This window comes from Equus caballus, chromosome 8, assembly GCF_041296265.1.
Source record: "Equus caballus isolate H_3958 breed thoroughbred chromosome 8, TB-T2T, whole genome shotgun sequence".
Taxonomy (NCBI): domain Eukaryota; kingdom Metazoa; phylum Chordata; class Mammalia; order Perissodactyla; family Equidae; genus Equus; species Equus caballus.
The window spans coordinates 32,072,704-32,098,932 of record NC_091691.1 but is presented as its reverse complement, the minus strand read 5'-3'; the positions used below and the strand labels follow the sequence as shown (position 1 = coordinate 32,098,932).

The 26,229-nt window shown below is 46.6% G+C and overlaps 1 protein-coding gene across 7 annotated transcripts in view; it reads left to right on the top strand.

The window, feature by feature from the left end:
* Positions 1–1,635: 1,635 nt before the first annotated feature.
* GOLGA3 (golgin A3) overlaps positions 1,636–26,229 on the top strand; it is a 46,728-nt gene continuing 22,134 nt past the window's right edge. For 2 of the 7 annotated variants that reach the window (XR_011420896.1, XM_001493410.5), the window contains exons 1-8: positions 1,636–2,021; positions 7,182–7,497; positions 9,731–10,009; positions 12,628–12,740; positions 17,506–18,164; positions 18,624–18,735; positions 20,861–21,167; positions 24,056–24,258. Coding sequence is in view for 6 of the 7 variants with exons in the window: in XM_001493410.5 (XP_001493460.2) it covers positions 7,365–7,497; positions 9,731–10,009; positions 12,628–12,740; positions 17,506–18,164; positions 18,624–18,735; positions 20,861–21,167; positions 24,056–24,258 (1,806 nt within the window). In the remaining variant the exon portion in view is untranslated. Of the gene's footprint in view, positions 2,022–6,707; positions 6,835–7,181; positions 7,498–9,730; positions 10,010–12,627; positions 12,741–17,505; positions 18,165–18,623; positions 18,736–20,860; positions 21,168–24,055; positions 24,259–26,229 lie in introns of all 7 variants that reach the window. The other 5 variants (XM_070220500.1, XM_070220501.1, XM_005612665.4 and 2 more) reach the window with 5 other exon arrangements.

The window sequence follows — 26,229 nt, the reverse complement described above, 5'->3', positions numbered from 1 at the left end:
CATTTCACAAGCTTATTTGCCATCCGTATATCCTGTTCAATGAAACATCTCTTCACATATTTGCTTATCTTCTAATTGTATTTTTTTTTGGAGGAAGATTAGCCCTGAGCCAACATCCGCTGCTAATCCTCCTCTTTTTGCTGAGGAAGACTGGCCCTGAGCTAACATCCATGCCCATCTTCCTCTAGTTTATATGTGGGATGCCTACCACAGTATGGCTTGACAAGTGATGCCATGTGCGCAGCTGGGATCTGAACTGGCGAACCCCAAGCCGCTGAAGTGGAACATGTGAACTTAACCACTGCACCACCGGGCAGGCCCCCTAATCATATTTTTCTTTTCTTTTCTTCTTTTTTTTTTTTTTGAGGAAGATCAGCCCTGAGCTAACATCTGCCTATCCTCCTCTTTTTGCTGAGGAAGACTGGCCCTGAGCTAGCATCCGTGCCCATCTTCCTCCGCTTTATATGTAGGACGCCTGCCACAGCATGGCTTGCCAAGCAGTGCCATGTCCACACCTGGGATCCGAACTGGCAAACCCCAGGCCACCAAAGCGGAACATAAATGCTTAACCGCTGTGCCACCCGCCGGCCCAGTATTTTTTTACCGTTAGTTTTGAGAGTTCTTAATATATTCTAGGTACTAGTCCATCAAATTTGTGGTTTGCAAATTTTTCTCAGTCCGTAGTTTGTCTTTTTATTCTCTTAATGGAGTCTTTCTCAAAACAAACGTTTTTAATTTTGATAAAATCCAATCTATCTCTTTCTTTTGTGGATTGTGCTTTTCATGTCATGTCTAAGAACTCTTCGCCAAGTCCTCAGACCTTAAAATTTTCTCCTATTTTTCTTGTAAAAGTTTTATTGATTCATATATTTTGACATGTAAATCCATAATTATTTTGAGTTAAATTTTGCACTTGCAGATGACACGATGGTCTACATAGAAAATTCCAAGGAATTTACAACAAAAAAGTTCCTAGAACTAATAAGTGAATTCAGCAAGGTCTCAGGATACAAGCACAACACACAGAATTTCATCACATTTCCATATATTAGCAATGAATATGTGGAAACCAACATTTAAGACAGAATACCACTTACAATCACTCCAAACACAATGAAATACTTAGGCGCAAACTTCACAAAACATGTACAGGATCTGCATGCTTAAAATTACAAAATGCTGATGAAAGAAATCAAAGAAGACCTAAAAAAAGGAGAGACATACATGTTCATGTTCCACATAGTAAAAATGTCAGTTCTCCGCAAATCCATCTATAGTTTTAATGCAATTCCTATCAGAATCCCAGGAAGGATTTTTGTAGACATAGACAAGTTTATTCTAAAAGTTATATGGTAGGACGTGGGCCCCCAAATAGCTAGAACAATCCTGAAAAAGAAGAAAGTGATAGGAATCCACTACTCCATATTAGGGCTTGCTGTAACGCAAAGATGAAACCATGAAAAGATGGAAAGATGAATAACGATGGGCGGGATAAAAGGTTCGGGGTTCAGGGTGCTGAGGGGCGGTGGGGAGGACCCAGCGCGCCCCCACCTCCTTGCCACATGACCCCGCCCCCGCGTTTACTAGCCACGCCCCAAACGGGGCCGGGGCGGGGCCAGAGTGGTCACGCCCATAATCTCAGGGGATGGGCGGGGTGGGGCAGGGACCGGCGCGCCGGCCACGCCACTTCCGCCGGAAGCTCAATTGTCCGGCTTCCTGTCGGAGTTGGTCCTGCAAGTCTTGCGAGCTACGTTTCTACCGGGAAAAGAGGCGCAGACTCACTTTCTGAAATCTGCGTCGGGCTAGTTGCGAGTGGGGTCACCCTGGCCCTCGTCCAGAGCAGCCCTGCCCGAGGACGGCTGCCGGCGGGCAGAGGAGGACGTTCTTTTTCCGGAACGGAGGCGGCGCGCGCTGGCGGTGTCCGGGGGGCTCGAGGCGGCGCTGCACCGCGTCCCGCCCCTCGCACGGCCACGTCTCCGCCGGAGCAGTCGGGCTGGCCTGTCGCGGCCTCCGCAGCGCCGGTGAGGGTCGAGGGGCGGCGGGGGGTCGGGGACGCGAGGGCCGGGTGCTGGTGCCGCTGCTCGCGGGGGGCCCGGGCCGGCTCCACGAACGCCTTCCCCTCGGGCCCGCGCAGCGCCTCTCCCGTCACGCGCGCTCGGCCCCCTCGGAGTCCTGTCAGGACGGCAGCCGTCGTGGAGCCGGGGTCCGAGGGTCGGGTGGCGGTTCCTCTCCCTCTCTCGGCGCGTCTCGGTCTGGGTGCCCGGGGTGCCCGAGCGGCGCGGGCACACTTGCCCAGGGAACGGACCTGCGGCTTGGCCTTGGTGGAGCCCACGTCCGCTGTGTCAGTCGTGCGACGGGCGCGTCGCCCTGGGTCCTGGGTGCAGGGGAAGTCGCGCCGCGTCCCCCGTCGCTGCGCGCGCTGCGTCGGGGATGCCGACTGATACAGAGGCGCTTGCCGAGCGTGTCGGGTGGTGCGCGGGGGTCTGGAGGGAGGTGACGTTGGGGCCGGGGCCTCGGACAAGAGGCTGGCCGTGCCGAATTGCGGGGTAGGAGGGCTTCGGGCAGAAAGAGCAGCGAGTGTGAGGACCCTGAGGGAGGACCCGAGTCGGTGTTCCTGGGCAGAGGAGTGTCATAAGGGTGTGACGAGGACCAGGCTGCAGTGTGGGCGGGGCCGCGCGGAGTAAGAGGCTCGGATTTTGTTGTCAGTGTGATTGAAAACCGCTGGGTCCGCGTGAGCCATTCGCAGGTGACTCATGGACTTTAAAAAATTTTAAATTATCCCTTTAATTGCAAACATAACCCTTTACTGGAATGATGGCTTTCAGTTACAGTGTACCTTGAATAGCAAGAAAAGAAAAGAAAAAGCGTCTGACATTACTCACATTCAAAAGTAGCTCTTTTTTGGGCCAGTTCCCTTAAGCAGCAGTATACCTTCTTAAGTGAGAATATCTTTAGTTGGCTTTTCCCTATTAATTTTGACAAGCAATTGAAAGGAAAATTACACTAATAGTAATAACTACCATTTATTGAGGGCCTAGGACAGACCCTGTGCCTTGTTGCATTCAGTACTGGCAAAGATTTTGTGTCTTTTTTCTCATCTTGCTAATGAGGAAACTGGCTGATTGTGGTTTAGAAGTCTGCCCAGGATCTCCTGCTGAGGGTAGAGGCGTCGGGACTGGGAGCCGGGATTCCTGCCCCCGGGGCCACCCTTTACCTGGCGCTGCTGTACAGTGACACGGGGTTTCTCAGGGCTTTCACTTTGTGTGTCTCTGGTCACTTTTGGTTACTGGTGTGGCCTCAACTAGGTATTATCTTCTTAAGGGAAGCCTGTTTTATCTTTGGCCATACTCTGTTGTTTCTAATTGCCCATAGGAACAACTTAAGGTGGGGGGATGGAGCTGTTGATGTGTCTATACCGAATTCGTGTAATCTGCTGTATGGGGGAAGCTGGGAGTCGCACAGGTGCCTGACGGTGGTTCTCAGCATGAAGTCCCTTGATGTCAGACAGGGGTGAGCCCAGAGGTGTGAACTCTCTGTGAAGTTCACAGTCGTGGCTTTGTCCGGTCTCTTCCCTCCAGGAAACACAGTGGAATGCAGGTGGTCAGAATGGTACTATGATAAGACTGACCTCTTTATTTATTATTATTTTTTTAAATCACAAAATGCAGTGCTACTAATAACAGCTTCCTGGTGATGTGCTTCTGCTGTCTGACCCTCCTCCTCGTTTGTTTTTGTCAGCAGTCTGAGGTAATGAGGCCCTGAACAACTGAGTTATACTAAGTAAAATTCATGTGAGACTGAGGATAGACAGGGAATGCCGGCTTAGTACCCACAGAAGTGCCACTCTGCCAGAGGCCGCTTTGGGCAGTCAGTGAATTCTGTGTCTTGTCTGGCTTCGGGAGGAGCTGCATGTGAACAGGAGCCACTTTCATGACCAGTCACAGTCACGGGTTCTCTATTCTGGAGAGCTGTACCGTGCATCTCTGGAGGGGGTAGGACTACTTGGGAATTAGAAGGTTTCTTGTTTAGCAACAAATCCAAAAGGAATTGAGTGAATGTAGTCTGTGATGGCATTGGGCTCAGATGGGCTGATGCATTTGTCTCCGTGTTTGATGTGCCTTCATCAGTGGGCCTCAGACGGCTCGGCCTTTGTTCCTCTTTCTGGACAGCGTCAGCGTCAGACATTGTCACCATGTGCCACTCCTCTGTGGTGGCACATTCTCCTCTGTGGCTCCTTGGCTGCCCCTCTGCCCCCACTTCTCTGGTTGGCATGTCTGTCTTTAGTAGATAAGTCCACCCCTGCTGGCTGTCCTGCTCCTCCTTCTCATACCAGTGACATTGCTTATCTGGGCTGTGGCCATTACAAGCTGCTCTCTCAGTTTTTAATTCTCAGGGGCTTTCTTTGCCTCCACTGAATCTGTAGCTCCCAAGTATTTTTAGTAGAAATAGAATTTTTCTGTATTTGAAAAGGCAGTGTTGATGCTCAAGGATGCAAATACTGTATCATTTTGTTTGGGAACACTATCTTGGTCACTAAGAAGTGAAAGCCAAGGAATTAAGTCAGTAGCCTGCGTCGAGCACTGCTCTGATTGGGGGATGTTGGAAGTGGTAGGGGCAGTCTTGGGGTAGTGGTTTCTGCTTCCAAGGATCATACAACGTGATGGAGGAGATGGACAGACACACATTGCAGTGTGGTGTGCATGCAGAGGGTAATGTGATGGCAGAAGGCGGTGGGCCAAGTGCTTTACCTGAGGCCCAGGAGAGACTTCAGAGCAGCACCTAATGGTAGATGTGGAAGGATCCATGGGAATTTGCCTGCTGGTCAAGGGGAGAAGGGCGTCCACAGCAGAGGGACCAGCTTCTGCCTGAAAATTATTCGTCTATCATTGTTACCCTTCCGGGCATCGTGGACAATACAGTGGTGATTTAGACATCTTCACCCCTGCTCCCCACAAGGCAGAAATAAAGACATTTCAAAGCAAAATGCAAATGTTTTCTTTTGTCGAGGAACTTGTTAGGATGACCAGCACGTACAGTAGGCTGTGTGCAGTGACAGTTTGATTCCGCATTCCGCCATGTTTGTTCCTACACATCTATCTGTTGTCATGTGTCCTTGAAGTAGCAAGCCGGTGATGGAGGGGCAGCCTGGCCATTCTTTGGCTGAAGTGCCTCACCTTGCTTTATGGGCTGCTTTTTTACAGCCTTCTCTTCTGGCCTGGCAGGCTTACCCCAGCTGCTTCTTAGGGAGTGGGGTGTCTGGGATTGTAGTAGAGGGGCAGGCTTGCTAGGAGTTTTGGTGGTTTTCCATGGAGCTGGGGCCTGTGGGATGTGCAAGGAGGTGTGGAGCCTCCAAGGGCCCGTTTGTCTACCCCCGCACCTGGAAAGTCTCTCCAGGGATGAAGGAGGTTACTGGTTGTTGCAGAGATGAAACAAGATTGAGAACTTGCACACAGGATCACGTTTTGGCCAGCCTCAGTAACTCCCTCCATTTCTCTGACTCAGATGTCCTTTCAGTCTTCAAATACTTCTATGAAGCAGGCACCATGAGCCAGACTGGCACCCAGTGCTTTTTTTTTTTTTTGAGAAAGATTAGCCCTGAGCTAACTGCTGCCAATCCTCCTCTTTTTGCTGAGGAAGACTGGCCCTGAGCTAATATCTGTGCCCATCTTCCTCTACTTTGTATGTGGGATGCCTACCACAGCATGGTGTGCCAAGCAGTGCCCATGTCTGCACCTGGGATCCGAACTGGAGAACCCTGGGCCGCCAGAAACAGAACGTGCGCACTTAACCGCTGTGCCACTGCGCCAGCCCCGCACCCAGTGCTTTTTGGTTAGCTACGCTGGATAGTAATTATCCACGTTTTCACATATTTCAATCAACAGTCTTTTGTAGTACAAACCTTTACTGCTAGTTTTACACTTCTTAGTAGACCTAACCTTTTTATATTCTTCACAGTACTTTTGTTAACACATAGTGTGTTTGGCCTGTAGGGTGCCAGACGGCAGAGAAGAACATGTGGATTGTTAGAGTTGTGAGCTAAACATTCCTGGGTTTGCACAGAAGGACACTCCCGTCACTTGTCACTGGCTGCATAGGTAGACCAGGTTATGCCAGCCACCAGTGGGTGCCTGTTGACGGTGAAAGGGTGAGAGAGGATTATCAGAGTAAATGCTTCTGGAAAAACAAGTGCACCTATGTCCTACTGCTGTTGAGTCAGTGTCAGCCCCTCCTTGTGAGGGCCACTGCTTAGGGTCTTACATGAAATGTCTGTGGGTTTTGTAAGCTGGAGAGGAAAGTCATGTACATTTTTGTCCTGAAACATGTGAAACACAGAACAGTATGTAGGATAATATGAAACTTATTTTAAGTAAAGTAAATGCCAGCATTTCTGCAGAATGAATGATGGCTTGCACCTTATCTGTTGATGAGGAAGCAAATTGATAACATCCTCAGTACACTTTAGAAGGGATAACTAACTGCCAAACTTTGGGCAAAGCTTTCCTCCCTTAAACTTAGAACCCAGGATGATCTAAAACATAGTTAATCCTGCTAGAAATGAAAGATGGGACCAGTCACCTCTGTGAGATGTTTTCTCTGCCCCTGGTCCAAAGTGGCTGCCTTTCCGTGCATCCTCGTCCCCGTGCTTCCCCCATACAGTGCACAGTCACCATGTCTCACACAGTGCTGCTTTTGTTTTGCCCCTCTAGATCCAAGCTGTGGCCTTGGGCACCGTCACACCAGGTCTCCTGGGAGGGGAGCTTGCCCTGTGAGCACTTGGGCCTGCGTGTCCAGTACAGACTCTGCTGGCCACATGTGCTGTTTACACTCAAATTAGTTAAGTAAAAACTCAGTTCCTCAGTCTCCCAAGCCCCACCCCTGGGTCAGTGGCCACCTGTGATGGTTACGGAGCCAATTATGGAGCTTCTGTGCCTGCAGCTTGGTCTTTAGCCGGCACTGATACAGACACGAGTGCCTTCAGGAATGGGCCCAGGTGTGGCTGATCAGCTTTTTATACTCAGAACCTAGGATCTTGTAGGTGATTAGGATTATTTGTTGAATCAGTAAATATGTATTTGTTTACTATATGATGCAATTTAGGAATCAAATGTTAATCTTGGGATTGTTACTTTCAGTCTGACAAATGAAGATTGATAAAACCTTTCTCTTTCCCCTCCTGTCAGGTATCATGATTTTACTTGGTTTGATTTCAAGCCACTTTTGAGACTTTAAATCTTCTCCTGAGAATGGAAAACCTAGTGCAGTCCTCCCCAGAAGCTCTTGGCTGTTGCTAATGGCAGAAACCAAGCTTGCTAGCAGTTCACTTGCAGCCCCTAAGTGTCAGCGCAGCCTGTGTCGTCCTGACCATGGATGGTGCGTCTGCTGTGCAGGATGGCCTCTTGGAGGATGGATCCAGCACTGGTGCCTCAGCTCATGCTGAGGCCCTCCCAAAGTCCCCGGGCTTGCTGGCGCCGCCTGACCAACATGATGAAGCACAGCGTAAGTTGCCAGTTACTCTGTGTGCTGCTGACATTTTGCCTTTAAACAGGAGGACATGGGCCAGCTTGCATTTTGGAGGAAGACTGTGGTGTTTAAGATCATAATGAACTTTTCGTTCATTCAAAGTGTGTTTTTAGTACACAGACAAGTGTTTTTAGTACACAGACAAGTGTTTTTCCTAGCTGATGCCAACTTTAAATCAAGCATCATGTGTGTTCAGTAGAAGAGGAGCTGTCCCACTCTCTGCTCCAGCAGGATGGAGCAGCAGTGTTTGCTCTTAAGCCTTCTATGGGTCTTCACTGATACGTTATTGTTCCCTGCCTAACAGTCTACCTTTTGGGTTGATTGGTTGCCAGAATTTTATTAACTGGGATCCGGAAATGGTCCAGTTGTGATTTAAGGGTTATCGGATTACATTTGCACATTAGTTGATGGGTTATTTGTGCATCAGAAGTAGAGGGTGAATCGTTCACTCAGTTCTCATACCTCTTCCTTGTTAGGAGGGTCAGTGCAGTGTCTGCTTGAAAATCGAAGCATATGTACGAACTGATTTACTAGCAGAAATTACATTCTAATTCTTGGAAAACGATGTTCAGGCATCTAAAACGGTTTTGCTGATTTCTGTCCTTAAATGCCAGGTGAGCCCAGTAAGAGTCCCAGACCAAGGATTCTACAGTGGGACAGACAGGGAGCCAGTGCTTAGACCTGCCACTATGCCCTCCAGCGAGATCCTTAGTTTATCTCAGCCTCACTCTCTTCATGTCTAAAATGGAAGATTAATGGCACCTGCATCTTAGGGTAGTTGTGAGGCTAAAAGAAATGGCACACGTAAAAGGCACGCACTCAGGAACCGTCCAGGAAGTGGTAGTGGCCGTTTTTGTTATTGTCCTGACATCATTGTCATCATTGTTATTTGTTTATCCATAATTAGGTATATGTTTGGAAACAATTCTTCTTCTTACTTTTAGGTTTTTTTAAAGTGCAATATGATGCTCGAAAATGTACTTTTTTATGTAAATGGAAAGGTGTAGAGACTCTCCCCAGATGTATAAACCCATCAGAAAGTGGTATTGACCTGATTAATTTGTATCTGAACTGCAGCATCCCCCCTCAACCAGCAGGGGAGCTGAAGGGGTCGTTTGTGTAAGTGCAGACACTTGTGTCAGGGCTGTGGTTGGGTCTCCTCGCTCTGCTTAGTGTCTGTGGCGCCCTGTTTGTATTCTGGTTTTCTTTCCAGGGAAGTGTGAGAGAGGGTAGCTGTATTAGTTGGGACTCACATATCAAGTGATGGAAACACATTTTGAATTTGCTTGGGCAAAAGGGGAATTTCCTGGGTGCATACCAGGTACATCATGGGATCCCAGTGATGCTGATTCCTGTGAGAGACTGGGCACTGCTGCTCTTGGGAAACCCCCGCACGCCTCCTCCCTCCCTCCACATCTGTCTTGTTTCTTCGACTGCGGACTGACTGGCCCAGCAGGGTGAGGGAGCAGGGAAAAGACTAAAAATTATTTAATTGTAAGAAGTCTTTCTTCCTTCTTTCTTTTTGATAAGGAAATAGGTTTTAGTTATTGTATAAACAAGTCTGTGTATAGTAATGTCAGTGGGTGAAACTGAGCTTGATGCATGAGTGCATAGTCATCATTGGTTAAACTTGGGTTTTATCTAATAAGTGTTCATCGAGCGGAAGCACAGACTCGGGGTTCTGTACTCAACTTTGCCATAGTTGTTCTGATCAGCAAATCTGCAAATCTAACCTCTTTGCCTTATATTTCTCATTTTGGAGGATAAACATATGCTTTGAAATCACTTTGGAATCATCCCTTCATAAATGTGAGTCTGTGACTGTGATTAGCACTGGCTGCTGTTACCAATGCGTGTTAGGAACGTTGTCCACTATGTATTAAGCATTTGTTTTCTTTTGATATTTTTAAAAAGACTTTGATAAGATTTCTCATTGATCTTATTTAAATGAAAAGGAAATATTACTAGTTAAATTCTACGACCATAGTGTGGGAGTGCAGGTATTCCACAGATAAGGATGACTTGTCCCACGTCACCTGCCCACAGGAGAAGAACCAGGACCTGCTCTCCTCTCAGAGTGAACAGATTTATAGGATGGGGAGATGGTTCATGCTCACGATTCTCTTTTGTCCTATTTTAGTTGTGTGTCTGAAAAACAACATGATCTAGTTGTTAAAACTGTGATGGCCCAGCATGCCCTCTTTTCCAGGTGCCATTGTCGAGGTCAGCAGAGCTTCAGATGAAGGAGAGAGCCTGGATGTACCTAGCAAGGGGGACGTCTGTCAGAACGGGCCACCGCGACAGTTCCCAGACCCTCTGTCATCTCCCGGTCCCACCACAAGCCCATTGGGTCCTGATGCCTCTCCAGGTGTGGCTGGTTTCCATGACAACCTAAGGAAGTCTCAGGGGACTAGTGCTGAGGGCAATGTTAGAAAAGAAGCCTTGCAGTCTCTCAGACTCAGTCTTCCTATGCAAGAAACGCAACTGTGTAAGCATCTGTTCCCTCCGGGCTTTTCCTTGCTCTCTCCCAACCCTCCTCCTGTGTCCCTTGTCACTCACCACCCTTCAGAGGTACATGCCCTGACTGGCTCGCTGCTTGTCTCCCTGCCATTCAGTGTTTTATCACGGTGGTGGGTTGTGCATTTAACAAACAGCTCCATTTTAGAGAGAAAATATACTTCTTCATGGTCCGATATTGACAGTGGTGCTCAAGGTCCAGATTTAAAGGGCCTGTATGTGCATGTCTCTTGTCACCCTGGATGGTGAGCAGGCAGTCAGTGGGAAGTTAGTCTCGACAGTTAAACTTTGAAGGCTTTCTCTTATGAATTATATTGATGTTTATTTTGTGCTGCTCCCTGGGGACTCAGGGGTGAACAAGTTGCAGACTGGCAGCTTGTGAGCCCTGGAACCCTCTAGGCCTTTCTCTAACACTTGTGTTTTCATACAGAGACATACATGATTTTACATAAGGGGATCACCTCACCCATGCTGTTGTTATCCCTCCATCCCCCTTCGGTACCTCCTCCCCACCCATCCGGGTCAGCCGCATTCTCACATGATTCTTTACAGGCCTCTCTAAACAGCTAGGTTTTTGGTCATTGTTTTTTAAAATGGGATTATATTGATCATATTATTACATGTTTTTCTCACTGATGCAGCTCCAAATTCCTTCTTTGAAGGCTGGTCAGGAGCCCCAAGCGTGGCTGGCCAAGTCTCTGCAGCCATTGCGTTGGCCACGATGCTGGTGCTGCAGTGAGCACCTCACTGAGTGTTAGTGAGCACCTGTCTGCAGCACCAGAGCCTTATCTCTGTGGGCTTCATTCCAGATGCCGAACTTTTGGTCAGAAGCAATGGGCATGTTTATTTCCATCACGTGTGGCCAGATTGCCCCCCTAACAACCCGTGAGAGGACACTGTCTCCCACCCCTACAGCACAGACATCCTTCCTTTTCTGTTTTTACCATTCTGGTGGGTGTGGGAGGTGCTTCCTTGTTACTTTAATTTGCTGCCTACCCTCCCCTGGTTACCAGAGTGTTTGAGCCTCTCGTGATCTCAGGATCATGAGATGCTCATTTGGCTGTTCTTTTCTGTGAATTGTCTGTTCATATGTTTGGCCCATGTTTCTTTTGGACTATTTAACTTTTTTTCCACAGGCATTATTTTGTTAGAGCTGCAGTGCATTTTAAACATTTCTGTAAACTAACTGTCAACATTTAAGTCAAGAGACGTCATATAAGAGTCTGGATTCCTGATCTGAGGGATTCGTGAGCTTAGCCCCAGGTGCCCACACGGCAGCAGCCTCAGCTGCCAGCGGCCGTCCTGGTGGGTGTTTTCCCATCACCTGGCCCTGCCCATCCTGACGGGTGTTCACCCATCACCCAGCCCTGGGGCTGTGTCTCTGGTGTTGACTTTGCTGATTTGGGTTCCCTGCCTGAGGCCATAGGCCACTGGGTTTCTGCTGTCTGGGTTTCTTAGCCTTGTGAAAAGAACTAGAGGCCTTTTCCATGATAGACACAAATTAGTGAAGACATTGATGAATTCCCGGTGAAATTCTTGGCAGCTGTTTGGGTTTTAGGGATTATTTAAAACAACAGCTGCTTATTTCCTCAGAAACCACATCTGAAGATGGTGCCATCTATAAAGTGGTTAAATTATGACATTTGTCTCTTCTCATCAGCGTATTAGCTGACCCACCTCAGCCCTCAGCAGGGTTCCGTACACACATTTGCTGTAGGTGAAAGGACCCTTTCACTCACTGTTCAGCCCTTTTATTACCCAAAATAGAAGATTTGCGTTTTAGATATTTCAAAATCTGTTATAAGCCAAAAATTTTCCTTTCCCCTCCTGTTCTTGAGTGAGGCCTCTGGACTGGAATCGCCTCTATCAGGAAACGGGTAACAGCCCCAGGCCCTGGGGGGATGACTGCTCAGCCTTTACTCTGTGATCCTGAGGGGGTAACTGTGAGCAGCTTTTTCCTTAATAAATAATGTCTGAGTACTCTTGTGATTTTGCACACCTTACTATAACATGACTCTTTATTGCAGGAGTTCAAATATAATTTGTGGATCAAATTATGTCCCTCATTGCAACTGCATAAAGAAAGCCTGTTTGGTATCGTCTGACTGTATGATAGGCATGTTCTTGTTCCCCATCACTGGGTGTAATTCCATCAAGACTGCCCTTCACGTGTTCCTCTGTAACATCAGAGAGCAGAGTAGAGCTTGGCGAGCGCCAAGGACCCTGAGCCTCAGAGCGGTCAACACTGGCACTGACTTAAAATTCAGTTCTTTTGTTACTAAAAGGCACAAGTTGCCCTTGTCCTGTTTTACCAGCTGGATGCCCTAGGGAGCGATGCACTTGTGGCTGAGCACAGACCCTGTGCTTGGCCAGTGTGTCTTCTACCAGATGGGTCCTGTCTGTAGCCAGTGTCTGAGGCTCAAAGTTTTCTTTCCATCTGGAAATAGTCTTTTCAAACTAGACAGCCGTGTGTTGTTTAGAAGCTGAATCATATTAGTAATTATACAGAAAACAGCCAAGCTGCTATTCTGATTGGTCCTCTGTGCCCAGAGCTTTATGTGTTTCTAAATGGCCATTTCCCCATTGCAGGCTCAACAGAGTCTTCACTGCCCCTCGAGAAGGAGGAGCAGGTCCGACTTCAGGCTCGGAAACGACTGGAAGAACAGCTCAAACAGTACAGGGTGAAGCGCCAGCAGGAAAGAGTGAGTCTCCCTCTCTGCACAAGCTAATGGAAAACTTCATGTGTGAAAACAATAATTAGTCAGATGTGATTCTAGGATCTGCTGTTTAATGCTCTGCTTCTCTGGAAAGATCATTTCTCTTGTGTAGTTCCCACCCTTTGGGAGATTCCAGCAGGGCTCTGGTTCCTGCCCCTTCTGGTCCTTCCCTTGGAACAAGCATGTTTTCTCCTAAATCTGCCGTTGGAAAAGCGGAGACAACAAGTACTTGGGTATTGTTGCTCCCTGTACTTGAGCAGCCAGTCCTAGGTTTCACTTGTTACTGTGTGAGTGATACAGTTTCCACTGAAATTTGCCACATCCGTATGATAGGCTAACGTCAGTTTTACTCAGGTGTAAAGCTTTTTAGGATGCTAGTGAAAGCAGTCTCTTTAATCCCATCGAGTGACTCTAAATAAGGAGGGGTATCAATATTCATTTCACACTTCCTCCAGCTTTTCTGTGGATTTGAAAAATTTCAAGTTAAAAGAATTTAAAATTAAAATAACGTTTAAAAATGCTTTCAGTGAATGATTTAGTAGTGATGAGTCCCTGTCAGGGTTGGCCGTTTGTTTTTCCAAGAGGGAACCATGGCTTTGTGGATGTCTCTGCTTCGAAGCTGGTGTAAACAGACTGGAGGAGCCAGCACAGGCTCTGAACCGACAGAGGCTCCTGCCTGGTCACGGGCATCCAGGGACCTGCTTAGTGGCCCACGACAAGTTATAATGATAGTAATTATTATTTGCCAGGCACTGTGTTAAATTCCCCATGGACTTTATATAATACAAATGTTAACAACAATCACGTGAAACAAGTGACATTTTGGAAGAGGAGACTGAGGCTCGGATGGGTAAGGATCTTGCTGGAGGTCAGTCAGTGGTAAAGTGGCAGAGGGATATGCGGACTAGACAGCGTCTGTGTGCCAGGGCCTGTCCACGCTCTGCCTCTCAGAGGCCTGCATGGCGAGTCCCAGGCTTTGCCTGGGTGGTCCAACGTTAGGCAGTCAGTGTGTCAAGAGTTCAATGTAAAATTACAAATGTGAAATCATTTCCTCATCTTAAAAAATTATATATATGTATAAATATAAAAAACTGGTAGTTTAAATGGAAGGATCCTTTCTTAGTCCTTGGTGAGATAACCTCTCTCAAACTGACGGAAATGCCATGTTCATCACAAACTGGTCTGACTGACTTTACAGTCCCCTCACCCTCAGCCGTCCCCACTGAGGGAGGCAGGCAGCAAGGTGCCAGGTAAGTGAGCCATCACCTGTGCCCTCCCCTAGAGACCTTCAGGGCAGGGCCACTGAGGCAGAGTGCAGCTGGGAGGTGCCGCCCTGCTCCCCACGACCTAGTGAGGAATGTTCTTCACTGAAGCTCAGAGCTGAAGTGACCACCAGAGTCAGAGGTGCCACCAGCTGAGCTGGGGTTTGAACCTGCCTATCTGAGCACAGAGCTCTGCTGCGCTTGTGAATGGAGTGCACAATGCTCGTCACCAGTCAGCACTGTCTGTCAGTTTTAGAATAACACAGGATTGCCTAGTGAGGTTTTCTGTAAGTCCAGGTTAGTTTAAGATGGGAGAATCTGTCGACAGAACTCGTTATAGTAGTAGGTCCACGTGAAATGACTTAGGATCATCTCAGCAGGTGCTGAAAAGGTATTTGATAAAAATTCAGAACTCTTGATTCAAAAAATGCAAAACGGGCTGGCCTGGTGATGTAGTGCCTAAGTTCCTGTGGTCTGCTTTGGCAACCTGGGGTTTGTGGGTTTGCTTCCCTGGCACAGACCTGCACACTGCTCACCAAGCCGTGCTGTGGCAGCGTCCCACAACAAAATAAAGGAAGATTGGCAACGGATGTTAGTTCAGGGCCAATCTTCCTCACCAAAAACAAAACAAAAAAGCCACACAAAACAAGCAAAAACTGCTAAACTAGGAGTAGGAGGTTACTTCTTTAGGACTATTTCCTTAATGTGAGGAATGTTGTTCAGACCTCATATTTAAATGGCATAGATGATGTGTAAAAGTCCTCTCTTATTTATAGTCTGATAGATACTTTGAGAGCATCTTCATGTGTATACCTTCGCACACAGATGATGCTTGGTTTTATGTAGTAGGACACCCTCTCTCACTAACCGTGTCCTGAGTGCCTCTCCATGGGCACAGTGGAGACCTGCTTTCTGTGTACGTAATAGCATTTCATTAACCAACCCATAGTGATTAATATTTAGGTGGTTTCTAATTTTTTAAATTGCAAACAATGCTTCAGTGAAGGTTTTGTGTCTTGGGATGCTTTTGTAGGTAAATCTTTTTCTTTTCTTTTTTTTTTTTTTTTTGAGAAAGATTAGCCCTGAGCTAACTACTGCCAAACCTCCTCTTTTTGCTGAGGAAGACTGGCCCTGAGCTAAGATCCATGCCCATCTTCCCCTACTTTATATGGGACACCTACCACAGCATGGCTTGCCAAGTGATGCCATGTCTGCACGCAGGATCCAAACCGGCAAACCCCGGGCCACTGAGAAGCGGAAAGTGTGAACTTAACCGCTGCACCACCCGGTCGGCCCTTGTGGGTAAATCTTTAACTGTCAAGTTATTGGGTAAAAAGTTTTATATATATGTTATTTGATATTTATTGCCCTCTGAATAGGCTGGACCAGTTTACACTCCAGTTAGGAGCCTATAAGAATGCCAGCTTTCTCATCTTTGACAGCTTTAGAAATAACAAAAATTGAATTTTTGTCCTCAAAAGGCAAAAAAAATAGTATCTCCTAACAGTGAACGTCTTTTTCATGTAGTGGCTGGCTGTGTGTCTTTGTCAGTCTCTGTCCATTTTTCTATTGGTTATCTTTTTGCTATGTAGGAGCCACATCCAAGGAAATCATCCCTTTTTAGTATTTATTGCAAATAATTTTTTCCCGGTTTGCTACGTCTTTTGACTTCTGGTATAATTTTTTTGCTGCACATCAGTTTTAAATATTTACAGTTAAATTTTTCAATCTTTGCTGTTACTTCTTTTGGGATTTATGTCATATTTCAAAAGGATATCCCCGTTTGAAGACTATAAAAAAATTCACTAATGTTTGCTTCTTATACTAAGGAAATAAAGACATAATAATATAAGATGGTATAAAAAGTATTAAAAAGTTGGGGTTTTTTTTGCTCTTTAATCCGTTTGACATGTTTTGGATGAAAGCAAGAGGTGGGAATTAGCCTTTTTTGGATAGCTGGTCAGTTACCGTGAATTGCTTGTTCCAAAGCTCTACCGTATTGTGGTTCTTCTGGGATGTCTACAAACCACACCTATACTTGGGCTGACTTCTGGGCTGCGTTTTGTGTCATTGGCCTGTCTGCTGCCTTCCTAGCTCTCAGTGAGTCTAGTGGTAGCTTTAAAGTGATGTTAACGTTGGTGGTCCAGTCTACCCACAGCCCCACACCCTTGCTCTTCTAGCTAGAGGCATACCTTACTTTATTGCATTTTTTAGAAGACCATTCACCAGCAAAAATGATTACTACTTGCTGAAGGCTCAGATGATGGTGATGGCATTTTTTAGCAATAAAGTATTATTTAAATTAAGGTATGTGCATTGTTTTCTTAGACATAATGCTATTGCATGCTTAATAGACTACAGTATAGTATGGGAAACCAAAAAATTCATGTGACTCGCTTTATTGTGATATTTGCTTTATTGTGGTGGTCTGGAACTGAACCCACAATATGTCCAAGGTATGCCTGTATTCTTGCTTATTTGTTCTTCCAGTTGCATCCTAGTATCATTTTGAGATGTTTCTCATCCTCCCCTTTGTCCCCCTGCCCTGCTGGGATTGCATTGACTTTGTAGAATAACATAAGATTGACTATTTCTCTGTGAGAGTCATGTTGAAATAGCAGCAAGGAGCACTGTCTTCCTTCGTGCCCACCCTCATTCAGGGCCAGTTGAGAATTTCTAGCTAACATGATAATAGAAGAAGAAGTAAGAGACATAAATGTTGAAAAAGAGGAGAATATTATTGTTGTTTGCAAGTGTTGGAAACACCCTGAAAAACTCTAGAGAACCAACTGAAAAAATTACTATTATAAATTTATAAAAATATTATAAAGTTATTAAAATAATTAGGGTTCCGAAAATTGTCAGTTTAAAAATGCGAATTTGAAAAATCGTGTTATCCTAACATGACCAGTTATGTAACAGGAAAAGATAATATTTATAATAACAAAATGATAAAATATCTAAGAAATTAAAATGGCAGTAAAAATGGCTTAGAATCTAGGTGAACACTACATAACTTCCTTTGGTGAGGGACATGCAAGCAGATATGAATAAATGGAGGAAAGCAGCTCATTGTCCCCTAGGTAATTATAAATTTAAGGTAGTTCTAATTCAACAGGACTTTTTTTTTTAACTTGAAGAAAATTTTCAAGTTTATCTAAAAGAATAAACATGGGAGAACAGCCAGGAAAATTTTGTAAAGGAGGTATGATGAGGAACGGCTTGCTCTGATAGATATTTGACAGTGTTATCAGGTCACAGTTGTTAAAGGCCTGTGCCTGGGCTGGTCACTGGGATGTGACGTGGAGGCAGTGAGACTGCAGAGGGTAGACGGCCTGGGTGGAGCCGGGGTGGGGAGAGATGTCGTGGAAGGGTGCTCTCTTTATCCACAGAGGGAAGATAATTGGTGCAGCCTTTCTGAATTGGCAGTTTTTGAAGGCTCCTTGTCAATTATAAACACAATTTTTGTGCTTTTGTTTTCTTCTCAGTCCAGTCAACCTGCAACTAAAATGAGACTTTTTAGCACACTTGATCCTGAACTTATGTTGAACCCAGAAACCTTACCAAGGGCCAGTGCTGTGGCTATGACAAAAGAATATTCCTTCCTGCGCACCAGTGTCCCTCGGGGGCCAAAGGTGGGCAGCTTAGGGCTCCTGGCACATCCTAAGGAGAAAAAAAGTTCAAAATCAGGCAAAATTCGGTCTCTGGCTGATTACAGAACTGAAGACTCAGATACTGGGAATTCTGGTGGAAATGTTCCGGCTGTGGACTCTGCCAGGGGTTCCCTGAAGCAGAACCGAAGCAGCGCTACATCAGTGGTGTCTGAGATCAGCCTGTGTCCTGAGGCAGACGACCGCCTGGAGAACACTTCTCTGCCAGGAGACAATGCATCTGAGGCTGATGGGAACGAGAGTGACAGTTCCTCCTACAGCAGCGTCTCCACCCGTGGGACACTCGGCCTTCTGGCGAACACTGTGGGTACACGAGAAGCCTCCTATGTGGTCAACGGCCAGGAGATTGCAGCTGGTGCCCTGGGCCATTTTCCCTCCATCACAGATGTCCTCCAGGCTGCAGCAGCTGAACACCAAGACCAGGGGCAGGAGGTCAACGGGGAGATGCGGAGCCGGACAGACAGCATCTGTAGCAGGTGGGTGATGTCTACAGACCCTGCTCTGTCGCTGGAGCTGGCGATACACTGTTTTTCTCCCTTAATTCCATCCTTAGTCTTTAGCATTTTATTTGTACACAACTCTCTTGCTTTGTAAGAAATGGAATTAGATCTAATCAGTAATTGTCTGTAATATTAAGGTATCCTGTCTTCCAGTATTTATATAGACCTGTCTCTCAATCCGTACGGATACTTAACCTGAGCTGACATTTCAGTAAGGATGTTCCAGCCCCATCGTGGCTGAAAATGCCCACTGGGTGGGGGTGTTTATTAGCATTCATAGGAGCTTTAGTTCTCTACTTTAATCTTTTTATTTAGTTTTTAGAATGTTGGGGAGAGTAGCAGGAGTGTGTGGAATTTGGAGAACATGGACAGGTTTCGGGGGATGATGATTCCTCATATTCCCACTGCCTCATCCTTTGTGCCTTTGTCCTCCAGCGTGTCCGTGGAAAGCTCTGTTGCTGAAACTCATGATGAAATGTTGCAGGTTCTTAAAGAAAAAATGAGACTTGAAGGGCAGTTGGAAGCTTTATCATTGGAGGCTAGTCAGGTAAGGGATGTTTGGTGGATGTATTAATGTGCTGTGTCTTTGAAAAGAATGTGCAATTCCTGTTCTTTGGGTACAAAGTTTTAGATGTCTTTGAGAATATCGTCATCATTGTCACCATCAGCCAAGTTTTCTGTATCCTCACATTTTTCTACTTGATTTGTCAGCCTCAGAAAGAGGTGTGTGTGTGTTTCCTGCTCTTGACTGTGCATGGCTCACTTTCTCCGTGTGTCACCAAAGGGATCTGCCTGGAATATTTCCTAGCTCTGTTGGTAGATACCTAACAATCCATAATACTTAAATTCTTTTGGTGGATTTCACCTTTTTCTCGCATGGTAAAATTGTCGTCTTTGCCCCTTTAATACTTTTTGCTGTGGGTTCTGCTTTTTCTGATGGGAATTTTGCTTTATCTGGTTAGTATATGCCTGAAAGATAATTTTCAAGCCCTGTATTTTCAGCTTTATGTCAACACAGTTGGTCAGTTCGGTTGAATTGGACTGTGTACATTTGGCATGGAGAGTCGGAGACGTGCACACAGTCACAGAGAGGTGTGATGTTGCAGCAGGAGAGGGTTTCTTTCAGGAGCGCACACTCAGATTGGGGCGGGGGCGGTGGGGGTGGTGGCAGGAAACTACTCGCACCGAGAATAGCTCACTCAGCTAAATGCATTTCTCATATTTGTTGTGGCTTTTTTGTTCGATGTGGTCCTGGGACACAGACCCACCACTTTGTGTACATAAAACTGTTGATTGAAGAGGTGATTGCAGGGGCCAGCCTGGTGGCGCAGTGGTTAAGTGTGCACCTTCTGCTTCAGCGGCCCGGGGTTCGCCAGTTCAGATCCCGGATGTGGACATGGCACCACTTGGCAAGCCATGCTGTGGCAGCCGTCCCACATATAAAGTAGAGGAAGATGGGCACGGATGTTAGCTCAGCAAAAAGAGGAGGATTGGCAGATGTTAGCTCAGGGCCGATCTTCAAAAAAAAAAAGAAGAAGAGGTGATTGCAGAGGTTTCAAGGTTAATTTTGGTTGTACCTGATTATCACTTTCCATCCCACTTTAGAAGGTCACCTCATCCAGTGTGTTTTCATTTCATGTGCACTTTCACCCCATAAGAATCCTAGAACCTTAGCTTTTACCTGACTTTACCTCCTTATCCTCGGGGGATGCTGATCTGCTCTTCACTTGTGTACAAACCAAGATCTTGGTGGGCTGTTATGGGTATGATACTTTCTGGCATCTCTGTATAAGATACTAATTACACTTATTGTGAAATTTCATTGCATTTGCTCAGTTAACTCTGTTTCTTGGGCATTTGTTCTTCTATTTGTTGAATTTGTTGTTTGTCCTCATGATTTTGGTTTTCTCCTAATGTGTGTAGATGTGCCTCTGTCTGCTCATCTTTGTATTTTGGAATTTCCTTGCATACCCCTGACAGACTGACTGTAGGATGGGTGTGAAAAGCTGACTGGTGGACAGGCACGTGCCCTTTGCTCCTCTTTTTGTGGACGTTCTCTGCTGCCCTGGGGCTTCTTGAGGCCCCACCTTTCCTCTCACGGCTGCTTTATCCTGCAGGCAGTGGTCCCTGTGGTCCTGCCACCCAGCCCTGGACGGTGCCTCTGGCTGCTCTGTGCCCAGCAGCCCTGGAGGAGCCTCAGAGTCCCTCCGGGGTAGCAGCAGCCTCTCTCTGCAGAGATGTTCTGCCACTTCTGTTTCCTAGATCTGTCTCGGACTGCTCTCCATCTTTGAGGGGTCCCTTACCACTCTTGCATGTGCATACTTGTGTGCTTTTTTGTTTTTTTAACAACTATGCTTTCCAACATCCTCGTGGGTGAATGGGTGCCTGCACAGCTCTCCACAATTGTTGCCCTGCTCAGGTGTTGGCTTGCGGAAAACAGATTCTAGTTCCCCCTCCTGCCTCTTGGGCCCGTTTGGCGAATCTGCCTTCTTTTGGGATAACCATTGTGTAAGAGTGACTGAGTAGTCTGGAAAATGTGGTGCTTTTCTGTAAAGTTCACCTTCGGACACCTTTCTTTGTCTCCTGGTTTGTTTTGGCAGCCCTCTTAATACACAGGATGGAAGTGACTTATTTTTCTGAAAGTCAGTGTGGCTGTTTGGGGATCTTTTCAGGCACTTAAAGAAAAGGCAGAGCTGCAGGCGCAGCTGGCTGCCCTGAACACAAAGCTCCAGGCGCAGGTGGAGCACAGCCACAGCAGCCAGCAGAAGCAGGACTCGCTCAGTTCGGAGGTGGACACCTTGAAGCAGTCCTGCTGGGACCTAGAGCGAGCAATGACCGACTTGCAGAACATGCTGGAAGCCAAGAATGCCAGCCTGGCGTCCTCCAATAGCGATCTGCAGGTGGCAGAGGAGCAGTACCAAAGACTCATGGCCAAAGTAGAAGAGATGCAGAGAAGCATCCTCAGTAAGGACAACACAGGTGAGTGGCTCCTGGTGGTCTGTGTTTCTGTGCCTTAGTCCTGTGGAAGTGCCCAGGGAGTTGGGTCCCTGTGGTGGAGTTCCTCTTACCTGCTCTGGGGACTGACTTTTGTCATATTGATGTGCTGGGGGTTGTAGGGTTGTGTTCCTTCTTATTTATATGTGAGGTGTCTACTTTTCCTGAAGTAGGTGTTGTCTTTGGTTGAGCTCATGGACTCCTGTACATTTTTGCATGCACATCAAGGGGAGCAGCTTAGGTCTTAGAAATGGACTTGCGGGGATGGCCCCATGGCCAAGTGGTTAAGTTCACGCCCTCCACCTTGGCGGCCCAGGGTTTCGCTGGTTCGGATCCTGGGCGCGGACATGGCACCTCATCAGGCTATGCTGAGGTGGCGTCCCACATGCCACAACTAGAAGGACCCATAACTAAAATATTCAAGTATGTACTGGGGGGACTTGGGGTGAGAAAGCAGAAAAAAAAAAAAAGAGAAATGGACTTGGGACCTTAATAGTCAGTAGTTCATTCCCATTCATCCTGCCTTCAAAGTCCAGTGTTGTTCAGGGGGCTACAGCTGCCTGCTTATTCCACTGAATTTCACGTTTTATTTAAAATATTTAAAAGCAACTTTTAGGTTGTTGATTAGGAAACCTTTATTTTTCCTACCCTGAGTTCAGCTTTTTGGTCTAGCTGGATCCCTGTGGGAATCACCTATGGAATGATGGACAAATGGAATAATGGAGTCAAGGAGACCTTGGTGGCAGGCCATGTATGGAAAACCTGTGTGGTCCTCTCCTCATGTGCTGTCTCCTCATCCTGGGGGTGTGTGCTCTATCCTCCGAGTTCATGCTCCATGCCCAGCCAGGTGCCAGAAAGACTAGTCTGCCTGCTCACATTTCGGGTCGGCTGCCAGGAGGAGGAAAGACAAGGAAGCAGGGATGGGGAGACTGAAGATCAGAGCCCGAGGGATGATCAGTTGGCCCAGATCTCAGATCCTCCAGTGCAGGCTGGACAGATAAGGTTCTTCTGGCAGAGCTCTGGGCCCTCTGAGTGACGACAGTGGCTAGTGGGGCTGCTGTGAAGGATCACATCTGCCAGGGTGGTGTCTTGGCCGGAGGCTTGTGAGACTGGGTTTCAGATCTGATGACATAAAAGAAAAAGTGACAAACTGCTGTCACAGAGGTTTTATCCTGATATTAGAAAAAAGAAAGTGCCAGCTGAGAAACAAAATAGATGGTTTTTACTCTTTGAAAATTTTATGATGCCCAGTCTCTTAAGAAAATTATAAAACCCAAAAAGTTGTGAACACCAAGGTAATTTTGTAACTCTGGTTGCAAGGCCTGACCTGACCAGAGCTCATCTGACCTACACTCACACAAAGCCTCAGGCTGATTTCACAGCGCAGTGCAAACCTCCACATGCTGAGCTGAAGATATCTCTGCCCTGTGTTGGATTAGGGGTGCTGAGTGGTAGAATTGGGGTACAGGCAGTGGATTTGGGGTATGAAGTGATGGCTTCTATTGCCTTTCTAAAATCTCACCACTCTGAACTCTGAAACACATCTGGCCCCAAGAATTTCAGATAAGGGGTTGAGGATCCTCTTAAAGTACCATGTTTGTTGTTTTTCTTTTCTTTCTTTTTTGAAACTCTCTTTAAAATGGTAAATGTTTTCTTCAATATTGGGTATAATTTTAATTTTAAAATATTTGACTAGTTTTGTTTGTACTATGATTTGGGTTGTCTGTGACTTTCTGTCTCCTCCTTTCTCCCACTCTGCTCTCATCAATGTGAAGAGTTGACCATATCAGCAAGTGAGTGGGTTTTAGTGTGGAATTAGCAACACAATACCATTCCTCAGTTTATTGATGGCTCACAGACGTCATCGGGCTGTTCAGGGACTAGAGCCACAGCACCCGTAGTGATTTTGCAAACACACAGTCGATCCTCAGTATTTGCAGATCCCCTAATTCACTTACTCGCTTTAATTTTTTTTTTTGAGGAAGATTAGCCCTGAGCTAACTGCTGCCAATCCTCCTCTTTTTTGCTGAGAAAGACTGGCCCTGAGCTAACATCCGTGCCCATCTTCCTCCAGTTTATACATGGGATGCCCACCACAGCATGGCTTGCCAAGTGGTGCCATGTCCACACCCGGGATCCGAACCAGCAAACCCTGGGCCGCCAAAGCGTAACGTGCGCACTTAACCACTGCGCCACCAGGCTGGCCCCTACTCACTTAAATTTATCTGTAACCCCAAAGTCAGTGCTCACACCACTTTCACGGTCATTGCAGACAGGTGCAGGCTGGTAAAGATGGGAGTCACGGGAAGTAATTGCTCCCAGCTTAGATGAACAGCGTGACACTCAGCCTTCTTGTTTCAGCTCTCCTACTGCAGATAGTCTCTGATGGTCTGTTTACTGCCATATTTTTTGCATCTTTTTGCTTTTTTGGGGTGGTTTTGCTATTTAAAGTCAGCCCCCAACACTGTCTGGTGTTCTTAAGTGCAAGAAGGCTATGATGTATTTTATGGAGAGAACATGTATGTTAGATGAGCTCCATTCAGGCATGACATATGGTGCTCATGGCTGGGAGTTCAGTGTTAATGAATCCACAGTGTAGAGTGAGTGTCTTTAAACCGAAACATGTAAAACAAGGTGGAGTCCTCATGAGTTGACCAGAACCTGACCCTGTATTTCCCCCAGGAGCCATGGTTCCGTGTCCTCGATTGCAGTGTTCACGTGACTTTATGGAACAGCACGACTATGATTAACAAGAACTGGCTGGGTTTCTTGCTCTCTGCAGAGAGACTGACTTTGGTTTGAATGTCTGTGCAGAGCTGCAGGCTCTCCATTTGCAGCAGGTAGTCTGAGCTGCTGTGCTTGCTTGCTTTCAGTGCATGACCTGCGACAACAGATGACAGCCTTGCAGAGCCAACTACAACAAGTGCAGCTGGAGCGCACAACACTGACCAGCAAGCTGAAGGCATCCCAGGCAGAAATTGCGTCTCTGCAGAATGTCCGGCAGTGGTACCAACAGCAGCTTGCCCTGGCCCAGGAGGCCCGGGTCAGACTGCAGGGCGAGATGGCCCACATCCAGGTACGTATGGCCCCTGACATGGCCTGGCAGGTCATACCTCATGTCTCATGTGGAACAATTGGATTTTTCCTAAATTAAAAAGACTTTTTTTTTTGGATTTCACAGATATATTTTTAAAAAATCTACTAACCGCTCAATTAGCCATCCTGTACAGTAACTGCCTTCCATAACCTTCTGACACAGGGAGTCTCACAGTTTCTGCGTGAGCATTTTTAGTTCTAAAGTCCTCCTCTCTGGAACTTCTTGTGTTCTGACCAGTGAGTCTCATCCCCTCTGGAGGATTCCTTTCAGGTTTGAACCTAGCTCTCAAATCCATGTCTGTCTGGGCCTGAGGACTCTCGTACCCAGCTCCCCTGCCCTGGTCACTGCCCTCCTGTGACGTGGTTTCTAATGTGCACAGAGCACGGCACATGTTACCTTCCTGGTCAGAGCCTCTCCTTTCTCCAGCTGCTTGATCCCCAGGTCTTTCCACTCTCTTTGTTTCCATTTTGTTAGGGTGCAGGCATGTCACCTCTGGTTCTGCAAGGTGGGAGAGTGTGTTGTTCCAGGTGTGCAGAGGAACTTGGGAGTGCTGTGCTTCGTTGTGAGGCCGCTCCCTCTGGGCTTAGTGTGCTGTGGCGGTTCTGGAGGCACTCAGGACAGTAGGCAAGTTGCTGAAAGGCACTTTGCCCGTACTCGTTAGATTGATCTGAGGGTGCTGGATGGGGCCTGATCAGCTGAGTCTTCTTTTTGAATTTACCTGTGGGCTTTGTTCTCTCCTTTCTTTTTTTTTTTTTGTATAGAGAAAATTGTAGATTAATTGAAACTGTTTTTCAAGTAGGGGATGTAAAATGCTAATTCCACCAAATGCTCCCTTTTTTAAAATCTAAAGTCTAGAAATAGACAAAATAGAAGTGTTCCTAAATTTATATTACATATTTTTTAAGCTAAAGAACCATGCAGACAAGTATTTGTTCTACTTAGAACATACTTAGAAATAAATCATTGAACAAGTTAATGCAATTTTGAAGCTACAGTGCATTTCTTTGAGGCATAAAATATTTAAAGAGGCCAGATTTTTTTTCTTTTTTTAAAGATTTTATTTTGTTCCTTTTTCTCCCTAAAGTCCCCCAGTACATAGTTGTGTATTCTTTGTTGTGGGTCCTTCTAGTTGTGGCATGTGGGACGCTGCCTCAGTGTGGTTTGATGAGCAGTGCCATGTCCGCACCCAGGATTCGAACCAGTGAAACACTGGCCCACCTGCAGCGGAGTGCGCGAACTTAACCACTCAGCCACGGGGCCAGCCCCAAAGAGGCCAGATTTTTATGTCTTAACATAAATCAGAAATGGAATTCGGAAGACAAAAATAAGAGGAAGAGTCCCAGGGAGTGGTAGTTTGAGTATTGTGACTGCTTTTTTCACAGGCCTTTGGCACCCGGGTTCAGCATTCCTTGAGTAGGGTGTTTGATAGATTTTCTCCCTCTTTTCCCGGAAACATAGAAGTGTTCCCAGGAACATTCAGGAGGGAGGAGCATGCAGGGTAGTATTTATTCTTTCATTGCCTTGAAACACAATCCCAGCAGATGGCGTCTCCCTTGCTCTGGGCAGCTACCATTTAGACCCTGAAACTCACAACTTCTATCCACTTCTGGCATCTTTCAAGTCTAGGAGTGTTCAGGTTGGATCTGAAAGGGATGTGCTCAAAGGTCCAGTCCCAGAGCCATGTGCTCCCGGACTTCTCTTTACTGACTCCTCCTCTGGGGGCCTGCGTGTTGGAGTGGTGTAAACTTGGGCTCCTTTTTCTTGAGGAGACGGTCAGTCAGAGGGGGCTGACTATCTGTGATGGCTTGGGTCAGACCCTGGGCTGCATTGCCAATGCTGCTTCCTGGGAATGGCCACGATCAGCTGTCAAGTGTCCAGGACAGTCAGACACTGGCAGGGCAGGGCCTGGAATGTGTCTGGGCATAGTTGGTCTGTTCGTTTAATGGGCAG